Source organism: Pinus tabuliformis, chromosome 9, assembly GCF_031772625.1.
Source record: "Pinus tabuliformis cultivar Carrire ecotype Pingquan chromosome 9, CPIR1, whole genome shotgun sequence".
NCBI lineage: Eukaryota > Viridiplantae > Streptophyta > Pinopsida > Pinales > Pinaceae > Pinus > Pinus tabuliformis.
In genome coordinates this window covers 3663971-3676474 of record NC_142307.1, presented here as the reverse complement: position 1 = coordinate 3676474, position 12504 = coordinate 3663971, and the positions used below count along the sequence as shown (strand labels likewise).

At 40.8% G+C, this 12504-nt stretch overlaps 1 protein-coding gene across 1 annotated transcript in view; it reads left to right on the top strand.

The window, feature by feature from the left end:
- Positions 1-265: 265 nt before the first annotated feature.
- LOC149146823 (putative ribosome biogenesis protein RLP24) overlaps positions 266-12504 on the top strand; it is a 33089-nt gene continuing 20850 nt past the window's right edge. The window contains exon 1 of the mRNA XM_089441634.1: positions 266-395. Coding sequence (XP_089297760.1) covers positions 266-395 — 130 coding nt within the window. The remainder of the gene's footprint in view (positions 396-12504) is intronic.

The window sequence follows — 12504 nt, the reverse complement described above, 5'->3', positions numbered from 1 at the left end:
ATGGCCCGGAGGCAGCGACCTTTAGTCACCTTCTCAGAGTGCTTTCCAAATGGGGGCCCCTTCAGTAAATTGCGACACGGGTTAGTGGAGCTGTGCTGGGCGGATGCAGCGGAGCACACCGGAAGTGGCGGGGTAGTGAAACACCCAGAGCGAATCGGTGTGCGAGGGGTTGAATAGCTGGTGCCAGGGATAAGGGATACAGTGGGGTGGATGGAGGGCTGATGTGCCTGCGGCATAAATGAAACTGATGGTGAGTGAGAGCACGATGGGGGCGGAGGCGGAGGGGGCGGAGGTAATACAGGGCGAATATGGTACTGAAGCGGGGCGTCAAGAAAAGGCGAGCTTAGAAAACATGAGCCCAAGAGCTGTGCCGTCGCCGGGGATAGGGGAGGACAGTCAAGGGGCGAGGAGTCCGCGGGAGTGAGAACCAGAGATTTGTTTTTACCTGTAGAGGACAAATGTGGTTGCTGTGACGGAGCACCTGTCACTAAACCCAGCGTAATGCTTCGCGGTATCATTTGAGGCCGCCTAGTATGAGCCCATATATCCTGATGCGGCATGGGGTCCGCCTCATAGTCGACCAACTCCTCATCACCCATTTATCTTGTCGGTAGGAAGGCGTAAACGGGGATCGATCGGGGGGCCAGACAGCGGGTTGAGTGGGAGAGTCAGTACGGCAGAGAGAACCCAGGGGGGACCGCAGATGAGAACAAAACTCCGAGTAAACCGATGTAGATGCCGCGGTTCAAGCCGACAGTTCGCCCATATACCGATAGCCAAACCTGCAAACCGCCATGGACAGAGGTTTTGTAACAAACCCTAGTTAGGGTTCCACCATTGTCACCGCGCTCCTCTACTAAATTTAGATATGTTCTCTTACATCCCAAAAGGATGCTGTTTAGCACATTATTTTATTATTAGGGGCATTATTAGGCCCAATTAGGCATTTCAAATCCCTCAGAGGATCATATAAATTGATGAGAGGTTCATTTCATTCCTTATCATCACTTGGACTTGTATCTCTTGGAAAAGGAACTCGGACCTGCTATTGTTCGACGAATTGGAGATTATTTGATGCATTTTGATGTTTGGATAATTGCTATCTTGTCTTGGAGCTTCATTCTTGCAATTCTAATGGATGGATATAATGTTCTTGTCTTGTAATTGCTCTTTATACGCAAGTTTTTTCATGTTTTATTGTCTAATGTATGGAACATTGTGCTTGATTACTACTATGCCCTAACTAGTGATGCGAAATTCATTAACACTTGGTAATTTTGGCTCATTGCATATGTTATTCATCTTTGCAAGAAGATCGAACTATTTCTAGGGGTGGGTTAACTTTTTACACCTTGAAACTCCATTACTTGGCAAGTCGAAATATAAATCTTCCTTGTGACCTTGTCACTACTTCTCTAGGGCATGCAAAGTTGCAATTAGGCTCCTTAGAAGAGCAAAAATCCTAAATCAAATCACTTTGACTCCATTCTCCACAATTGGCAAGGCATTGGTCCACAAGTCCTTGGTGATCACCACAATTTTTTTTTTCCTTTCTTGAATTTTCATGCCCTAACCCTAGACAACCTACCCAGGGCATCCAACGATTTCCATTCTAGCCATTGGTTTTCCCAACAATTTGGTAAGGAGCTGCATTCGGGTGTCCTCTACATGCCCTTCAAATTGGAAGTCAATCCCACAGTCGGTTTGTGAGATACACAAAGCCCTAGATCCTAAAAGTTTAGCCCTTGGTCCTTCTAGGTTAGCGACCTTCAATGGGATCTATTTCACTAGAAAACTCAAAAGAAGTTCACTTATTTTTTATCCCTTCTTTTCCCTTGCTTGGTCTAGATCTTTTGTTTGAAGTTTCACCTGAAACCGTAGGCTTGGATCGGGTCTCGTTGGGCTTTTTTGTGGTCCCATCTCTTCATCATTCCTTATCTCACAAGGCCACTTAGAAACCTTCTTCGTTTAGGAATCTTAGGTCTAGGGGATCCCTCATCAAGGAATATTCATAATCCCTAGGTCTAAGCCTCCTTGAGCATTTCTTAGAGAGCCCCTCACCTTGCTTCTAAAGCAAGCAAACCCGATCATTTGAGTCTCTCTTGTGAATGGGCTCTTGCAATCACTACCTAGCCTATCATTGACTCATCATTCCTAGTGATTTCCTTATACTAAAACTCTTCCCATCAGTAAAACACTGTAAAGAGTAGGGGACATCCACTAAGGTGATAGTGGGTCCTTGTCCCATTGTTGCCACTTGATCTAGTAGTAGTCCCTTAGCAACCCCTCCTCGAACCTCTGCTAAATTGAGCAGTAACACACCTTAGTATGCACAACTTGAGGGGTTCTCTTTTGCAAAAAAAGGTTTTGTTTATAGATGAATATTTGAAGGAGTTTAAATAGTCACAGGCTAACACAAATTGTACCATCTTACTATCATAAATTTTCTTATCTCTTGTGCTCAAGGAACCATGTATTTGTAATTCATTGATGTGCCTTATAGGGTGCAAATTTGTTATTTGAGCTTCTGGATGAGATGGTTGGGACGATGGGGGTGCAAAATGTTGTTCAAATCATCACGAATAATCCCTCAAACTATGTTCTTGTTGGTAAGGTGCTAGAGTCCAAATATAGGGTCATATTTCGGACTCCATGTGCTATACACATTACAAATACCACATGCTTGAGGACCAGGTAAAGTGGATTGGATAAATAACACTACAAAGCATACCAAGTGTATCACAAAATACATCTATAACCACTCATGGGTATTGAGTCTAATGAGGAAAAACACCTTGGGCAAGGAACGTGTTAGGCCTGCCATCACGAGATTTGCAGCTCACTTCCTCACGTTGCTGCCATCACGAGATTTGCAGCTCACTTCCTCACGTTGCTGCCATCACGAGATTTGCAACTCACTTCCTCACGTGGCTGCCATCACAAGATTTGCAACTCACTTCCTCACGTTGCTGCCATCACGAGATTTGCAACTCACTTCCTCACGTTGCTGCCATCACGAGATTTGCAACTCACTTCCTCACGTTGCAATCTATCCTTTCCCAAGCACAAAACTTGTAGAAAATGTTTTCCAGTGATGATTGGAATGTATCTCAATCGACTCGTAAACAAGATGGAAAAGACACCAAAAATAAAGTTATTTACAACACTTTTGAAAAATGTAGAAGAGTGAAAATTTGGTGGGCCTCTTGTTAAGGTGTTGCAGTTGGTGGATGAGGAAAATTTGGCCATGGGTTACAACTATGAGGCTATGAATCAAGCAAAGAGATAAGGGTAGCCTACTATAGGCTATGAATCAAGCAAAGAGATAAGGGTAGCCTACTATAGGCAATGAATCAAGCAAAGAAATAAGGATAGCCTACTATAAGGATAGAGTAGGTAAGGATGGGCCTATTTGGGTATTTGCTAAACCCAAGGTATCATTACAAAGCTTGGTTAGGAGAAGATCATACTAGGGAGGTCAAAGATGGTTGTGTGAGTGCTTGGAGTGCATGGTTTGTGATGAGTTTGAGCAATTGCAAATGCATCAACAAATCAATGCTTTCGCTAGGGCCTCATGTACCTTTGGCAAAAACTTAGCAACGATTGCAAAAGATGTGGACTCGACTAGACAAGCAATTCCAATTTTTTTTTTTTAAGTTCAATTGTTTAAAATTCAAATTGTAAATACTTGAGTCAAACTCATAATCTTAATTGTTGGCTAGTGAACTAACTTTATACTTTATCTTTGTGGCACATTGGTGGGAGTCATTTCGTAGCCAATGCCCTCAATTGCAACAGCTTGTAGTTAGAGTCTTCAACCAAATTTGTAATACTTTTGGATGTGAGGGCAATTGGTTTGTTTTTGAGTAGATTCACGCGAAGAAGATAAATCAGTGGGAACAAAAATGATCAAATGATTTCGTTTTGTACAATACAACCTCCGACTAAGAAACCACCAATTGCATAACAAAAGATCTAATATAGATCAAATTGTGTTGGATGATATTCGCCCGATTTCAATATGGGTAGATGAATCTCAACCAAAAGAGTTTGATGCTTATTTTGATATTGATGCCATGTAGTTGCGAGGGTAGATACCAATGCAGATCCAATAGTTGGACTAAGCGCTGAAGGAAGCGAAGCACCAATCAGGGCACACGCAACCACTATTTGTGCAACTTAGCCAACTCATGCTTTTGCCAGACCTACTACTACTACTATTGAGGTTGCAGATGTCCTTAAGGAAACTAAAGACTCTAAGCTAGATGATATTTTTGTAGCTCACGCTGATGACTCCATTTCTAGTAGTGGTGAATTTGGTGACGAGTTTGACGAGTGATCATGTTGATCAATGATTTGTAGTAGGCCAGTGTTTTTGGATTCTAGAGACTATTTAGAGCCTCATTGATTATGTATTTTATTGTTGATATGTATTGCACTCGATGCAATTTTCATATGTTCATCCTTACATGGTATATAGATGAGCAAAAATTACATATTTTTGTCTCTAATGGTTTGGAATCTTAAAAATATTTTTTTCATTAAATTTTAATTATTTCATGCATTTTTTTGAAAACCATGTCATTGAGTCTAAAGTCAAAACCCGAGTTGACATGTTGCTAAGTTGAAGTCCAAGTTTGAGTTTTAGAATTGTGTTACAAATTTGATTTTCAACCATCTTTTGCTTCATGGTTTGATAATCTTCAACGCTTGTATGCCTCGCTGATTTGACATAAATTAAGGCTTAAATTGTTAAGTTCTTTCAATTAACATTGAAGAAGATATGACAGATTTGTTGTTGTATATATAAATGTTATAAAGTTAATTTCAAGTATGCTTTTTGCATGATAAGATTGATATAGGGGCTTAAATTTGTTGGCACTTGGGTATCTTTTCGCTTGGATTGCCTCGTCGATTGTGGTTATTAGGAGGTGAAATATTGTCCATTGTTATCACTGTTTTATTTGTTTTTCATACCAGCCTTGAAGTTGAAAATTCACAAGTTTTCCTTAGTGCAAATTTGCAAAAAGTTGCTACCTGATATCACCCTAGGTGTATAAGAGGGAGTTGGAATTGTAGTCGTGGTTTACCCATAATAGTTGTTTGACCTTGTTAAGGTTGTTGGTGTGAAACCCTAGGTTGCTTAGGAGAAATGATTGAACTCTTGAAAGGGGTTTTGTCTATTTTATATATTGCTCATTTGTGCACTCAAGGATTGTTTCAAGGTGTGTAATAACTCTTGTTCATAGCAAGCTTGACAGGTTGGATGGAGCTTCCAGTTTTGTTCTTGGGATGTTGAGAAATATATCTCGAGCAAGAGCTTCTTGCATGGGTTAGGCGTGAATGTGTGAGAAGTAGTCTGAGACAACTTGCAGTGATCACTTTGAAAAGTGAGAAATAATACCAATCTTGTAATTTCACTTAAATAAATACAAGTAAAAGTCAAATTTCCTATTTTCGTCTAGTCTTAGAAATCTAAATGAAATATTCTAGAGATTATAAAAATTTAGTGAATTATATTTGTTCTAATTTTAGCCATACAATTCATTGTTAAGATAAATTAGTTGCTAGGATGAAGGGAATTAGTTGCTAGGATTGAGGAGATTAATTATCTTTCTCAAAGTATAAGTAGGACAAGATGGGAGAAGTTGAAACACACATGAGGCCATTTTAGAGAGTCAGAGACCAAGAGAAAAAGAAGAGTGCATCTGAGAGAAGGGAAGTGTAGTTGTAGCAAACAATGAGAAGAAATTTATACAACATCATCTTACAGTGGTACAGTAGTAGTTGCTACCTTCTTTACTAGAGCCATACTTTTATTTTGGCAAGTTATACTTATCTGTATTGTAGCATTTTTTTAACTATACATATTCTAAGTTACAACAAACTGTGGAGTTACCTTGTAAGCTTTGATCATTGGAATGATAAGCTGATTTGAATGGGAAAATCACTATGCATGCCTTGTAGAAAATCCATGAAATTCTGCAACTGCTTCTATGAACAATCTGAAATCTAATTTCTTTTCATAAAGATGTAGAATTTCCCTAATAATTTTGCAATGGAATAAGAACAAAAATAACACAGTCACACAATAAAAAACACAATTTTTCTAGGGGACTCGACGAGGAAAACCCTCTGCTTGCTTGAGAATATTATTGAAGAAGAATGGGCAATAGATCTCTTACAATACAATATAGTTTCAATAGAAACCAATTTGATTTCTCTCTGCCTGAACTAGGCTTGAAACACCTGCAAGACCCTGATATCCTTTCCTTTTCCTTTGCGCAGTCTTGGAGGCCTATTTCCTAGCGCAAATCCTCCTTAATTTTAGCGCATAGGCTGCTCCTATAAAATAAGAATTTCCTTCTATTTCTTAGCACAATTCCCAAGGAGAATTTCTCTCTACTAACCCTCACACAGGCTCTTTCTTGCACACATTCTCTCACAAGTTCACAGACAAACTAATGGTCAAGATAATGATTACAATGAGTGCCTTCGTCCTCCTTATAAGCAATTCAAATGGCTATATCTGGAAAATTATATTTTAGGAATGGAACTAGTGATGGAGTTGATAATTGAGTTGAAGTGGCTCATGCAATTTTTCCTAAGTCTTGTTCCAAGTTAAATCGCAGCAGAAGACAATGAACTTGGTCTTCGACTTTTGTACATTAGTTAACTTCTTCATAACTCGTCCTAACTTTTAAAAACTGATCCTAAATTATAGGAACTCGTCCTAATTTGTAGGGACTCATCCTAAATATTAGGAATTCATCCTAGCTTATAGGAATTAGATCCTAACTTATAGGAATTGGTTCCTATCTTATAGGAACTCGAGCATGCTAAAGAAGAATTCGTTGAGGCCTCTTTGACTAAGGCACAAGTCAAAGAAACCTTTCTTGCTATCATTTTCAACACTCCATCTTAGCGAGGGAGGTGCTTCTGGAAGAACCTCCTCCACCTGGATCTGTCTCCAATACTACCACGTTCTCTGTTGCTGCAACTGCTCCCTCTGAACTAGAAGAGTTGCTTTCTTTTGTGGAACCTAATTTGAAGATTTGTTCTTTCCCACCATGCTCTGCGAGTCCATCATTTTAGTCATAAGTGCCATGTACCCTGTGTACCTCTGTGGCTACTTCCTCTGGCTAAAAGTGATACTGGAAGACCCAACTCTATCGTGATCTCCCGTAACCAAATACTTTGCCCACTTGGCTTGAACTCTCCCTATACTGGAAGTCTCTGACTGAGTGGCTGCCTCCACTCGCCCTGGGCTATGCTCCCTCTCATCCTGCTGGTCAGGGCAACTTCCAACTAGCTTAGACTAAAACTGAGATACTCGCTGAGGCTCCATCTTGAGAGCTCTCTCATGCTCTTGCTCAACCACCACATCTCTACTCCGAGAACTCCTTGCCCTGCTGCTCAAGGCTGCATTTGTCTCTACCTACAAGTTATAGAGATTCTTCAACTCTCACACCTATTTGCTTCTTACATCCAACAGCTAAGTGCTGGAGGTAAGCCTTACCTCTACTGAAGATTATATCATAACCCTTGTCCTCAAGGGTAGCTACTGAAACAAGATTCTTCCTCAATCCTAGAACATGGAGAATATCTCTGAGATGAAGAGGATTACTTGACTCCCTCTGAAAACTGATAGTACTAACTCCTCTAACTGCATACTGACCGTCATCTCTTAGCTCAATCTAAACCTGCATGTCCTTCTCCTTCAGGTTGTTGAAACTCTTTTTGTTCCCGGTTATGTGGAAGGATGCTCCTTGAACATATTTGTCAGGTACTTTGCCTCCTCTTCTGCTGATCACTGCAACTTCTGCTATTGCAGAATGTTTGCATCCCCAACCATCAAATCTGCGACTATCAATGATCCCAATCACAACTCCTTTGTGTCACTGAAATTTGGCTCAATAATTTGTCCCACTAGTAGGCCTCTAGCTCCACTAATAAGTCTACTCATTGGCTCTTCTAGATCTTCCCTCTTATCAGTGGTTTGGCCATTTGCAACCCACTAAACTAGGGCTCCACAACTCTGCCTCCTAACAACTCATTAGTCCTTTAATGATCACTGTACATGATGACTTCAAGGATTGCCGACTTGTCTAGATTCTAGCTGCTCCAGAACGCTGCTGCTAGGGCACACAAATATGCCCTGTCATTGTGACACATCAGCCCTATTGTCAGCTCCTTAGGGCCTCCAATACTGCCCACAGATTCAACTCTTTAACTGATCTAAGGCTTGCAAATTAGCTACTAACAGTCCATACACTTACTGTTCTTAGGCTACTACCTACTCAATCCCAATCCTAGACTCTGACCAACCTGACATCAACACCATACTTGAAAGAACACGAACATACCTTGGGTTTGGACGATCACTTCTGTCTCCAAATCAACTCGGCTTGTGCATCTAAGTCTGAAGTTTAGACCATTTGGTTAGGGCTAGTGACTGTCCACGTCAGCTCCCTAAACCTGGTCCAAAAACTCCTTAAAAACTGTGGTCCTCCTCCTCCTCCAAGCCTCCTCCATGCGTTTGTCTCTAGGATTGTTCTAGCCAAGCCTTTCGGCCCCTTCAAACCTGAAGCTACAGGGCTCGACCCTCCTTCTAGAATAGAAAAAAATTGATCGTCAGAGAATTTAGCTCCTCAAACATGCACAAAAAACTACCTTTAGACCTCAGTCACCATTTTCCCTAACTCCGACCTCCAAAGACACAAGAAGACTAGCAAACTCGACCTCCTTTCATTTCATAAAATCTCCTAAGGGACTACGACTGCCTCATAGATATTCTTGCTCTGTGACATCTTGCTCTTGTGGTGATCTTAAATTTTATTCCAAGAGCTTTGATACCATGTAGAAAATCCCCAAAATTATGTAACTGCTTATATGAACAATCTGAAATCAAATTTCCTTTCATAAAGACACATAATTTCCCTACTAAGTTTGTAGCAAAATAGGAACATAACTAACACAATCACACAATAAAAAACACAATTCTTCTAGGGAACCTAAATGGGAAAACCCTATGCTTGCTTGAGAATATTATTGAAGAAGAATGAGCAGTAGACCTCTTACAATACAATATAGTTTCAATAGAAACCAATCTGATTTCTCCCTCCCTGAACTAGGATTGAAACACCTGCAAGACCCTAATCTTGTTTCCTTTTCCTTTGCGCACTCCTGGAGGCCTATTTCCTATCGTATATCCCTCCCAAATCTTAGCACATAGGCTGCTCCTATAAAATAAGAATTTCCTCATATTTCTTAGCAATTCCCAAGGAAAATTGCTCTCTACCAACTCACACAAGCTCCTTCCTGCACACGCTTTCTCACAAACTCATAGACAAACTCGTGCTTAAGAATAATGATTACAATTTAAAATGAGTGCCTCCGTCCTCCTCGTAAACAATTCGAATGGCCAAATCTAGCAAATTATATTTAAGGAGTCGAATTGGTGATTGAGTTGTTAACTGAGTTGAAGTGGCTTGTGCAAGTCGTCCTAAGTCTCAATCTAGAATTAGAGACTTGTCACTCGTCCTTTTCCAAGTTAACTTGCACTAGAAGACAATGAACTCAGTCTTCCACTTTTGTACATTAGTTAACTGCTTCATAACTCGTCCTAACTTTTAGGAACTCATCCTAAATTATAGGAACTCATCCTAATTTGTAGGGACTCATCCCTAAATCTTAGGAATTCCACATAACCTATAGGAGTTAGCTCATAACTTATAGGAATTGGTTCCTAACTTATATGAACTCGAGCATGCTTAAATAAGAACTCGTTGAAGCCTTCTTGATTAAGGCACAAGTCAAAGAAACCTTTCTCACTATCATTTTCAACATACCTGTTATTCATTTATTACTTCCATTCGTTTTTTAGCCATGTGTGTGATTGTTGCATGTTCAAAAATATTAATTTATATGACTAAATAAATTGAAATTTGGTTTATTTAATTAAAAGAAACATAGGACAACAGTCATCTAGGGTTTAAGATTTTACATTGGAAGCTTAGAATGTATGGAGGAAGTTGATCTTTGGTTGCATGTGATTCTAGAACCTACAAATCTAGCACAATTAGCTATTCACCGGAAGAAGGAACCCAAGGCAAAAAGAACCTTTTTGATTTAGTGAAGGATCATTTCATCTCTCGCATTGCAAATAAAAAGACACGTGACAACATGTTTGGAGTTTTGGTTGAGTTGTTTCAAAGCTTTTGTGTTTCTTGATAGATGCTTTTTCAAAGCCAAGGTTCAACAATTTGTATGGGCAAAAAAAATGCTACAATTGATCGAGACTTATGTAGAAACACAACAATATATATATACACACATAAACGTAGAGATGCAGCAGAAATAAAACTTCACTTCGTTAATATTAAAGAACTGAAATATACTTACATACAAAAATGGAAATAAACTAGCTCGGATGATGATAGCTTATCTCTGAGAAGAGATGTGGTAGCTACATGCCTCAGAACTATGTTAGAATGAGGCTCAAGGGCCTTTTTATTATTGGATAGCAAGAGAAAACCCTAAACAACCAAAACCCTAACCCCAGGAGATGGAACGACAAGAGTTTGTGGGCCCTGTTGGGGTTAGTTGGGCAACCAACTTCCTGGGGTCGTAACTTGGTCATATTATCTTCGTTTGGCGCATATGAAAGCTCATTGGAAAGATCTCTCCAAGCATCACAGGATTTGTTGCAGGCGCATGCCTAGGGCTACGGGCTTACTGTGGACCTAAAAAAAACGCCATTTAGGGAGTCAAAATTGCTTCGGAAGTTCAAGACCCAGAAAATTGCTAAAAATAGTAAATACCGCTGTAAATAAGGAAATTGATGAAACCAATTGGAGTTTTAGGTGGAATAGGTTAGTGATCACCATTATCCACCTGGACCAGTCCTCCCTCTTTAGGAAGCAAGTGTCCCCATTGCGTGCAAAGCCTCCATAAGGTGAGGAAATTTCTGTTGAACTTGGTCCTTGGTGAACCACTTGCCCAAGTGAAGGAGTTGGCCCGCTTTGACAACTCGATATAGTTGGATCCTTTGTTGGCGAGTGTTCTTGATCTGTGTGTCCATGATCCGATCAGTTGTGGCTTGTTCCATGCAATCTGGGTTTGACTCCGTTGGTGTGAGTTGTTCTGCAATGTTGGATGTGTCCAACAATGGTGGAAAGTATGGCCGAAGGTGGTCCACATTGAATACTGGGTGCAAGCCAAGGAACAGTGGAATGCTGAGTTCAAAGACATTGCTCGCTACAACCTTGGTGATGGTGTATGGCCCATATCGGAGCGGCTAAGCTTGTGGTCAGGCTTAGCGAGGTGTTCCTTCTGCAAATGTAGCCAAACTTTGTCGCCCAATTAGAACTTGTGCGACAGTGGACGCTGATCATGTCATTGCTTGTACTTAGCATTGGCTCTGTTCAATATATCTGTGTCATTGACCTGTTGGCGGATGTGCTGAATGCGCTCAATGAAGCTGATAGCCCTGTCAACTTCGGACTGGACATGAGTTGAATCTGCCTGAGTAGCTGCAAATGGTATGGCCATATCTATGGGACATATTGGTTGGAATCCCAATCCCACTTGAAAGGGGCTTTGGCTCGCTGAGCTATGGAGAGATTTGTTGTATCTGTGTTGGACATAAGGGAGGCTTTGATCCCATGTGTGTGGATGCTTTGAGTTGTATATGCGCAAAATGTGTACGATCATCCTATTGATGACTTCTGTTTGGCCAGGAGTTTGGGGGTGGAAAGCCATGGATTTAGTGAGCTTGGTATCCAAAATCGACTTGAGACTTGACCAAAATGTGCTTAGGAACCTGCTGTCTTGATCTTAGATAATAGACTATGGAATCCCAAAGTGTACCCACATTCGTTCAAAGAAGAGCTTAGCAATGGCTTCTGATGTGATACTCTTCCTGCAGGCCGCCATAATGGCCATCTTAGAGAACCTGTCGACGACCATGAAAAATGCAGGCCTGACATGTAATCCATGGAGATGGATTCCCAAGGTCGACTAGGAGTAGGGAGAGGAGTATATAGGCCTTGCTTCTTGATTGTCAGTTTGGCAATGTCGTAGGCAGTGCAGGATCTGATGTACTTCCCAACATCCTATCCAAGGTTTGGCCAATAAAATTACTTCCGCAACACTACCACTATTTTCTCTACCCTGAAATGTCCAACGATTCGACTATAGTGCGCCTCCCAAATCATCTTGGCATGTTCTCTTGAAGGAACATAGAGGTGGTGAAAATTTGGAACTTGCTTGCCTTCCAGGGCATCTGGTATGTGTTTTCGAATTTTGGATCACTCTTGTAAAGATGCGGCCACTCCGCAGTCTCGTGTTCACAAAGAGTCGAGCACAGTGGTTAGCACCATGACTGACGGTCGGCTGATGTAGTTTGCAACATTGTTGGTGCTGCCCTTCTTGTACTTAATGTTCAAATGGAACTATTGCAAGTATGTGGACCATTTCTGATGACGATCGTTCTACAGCTTC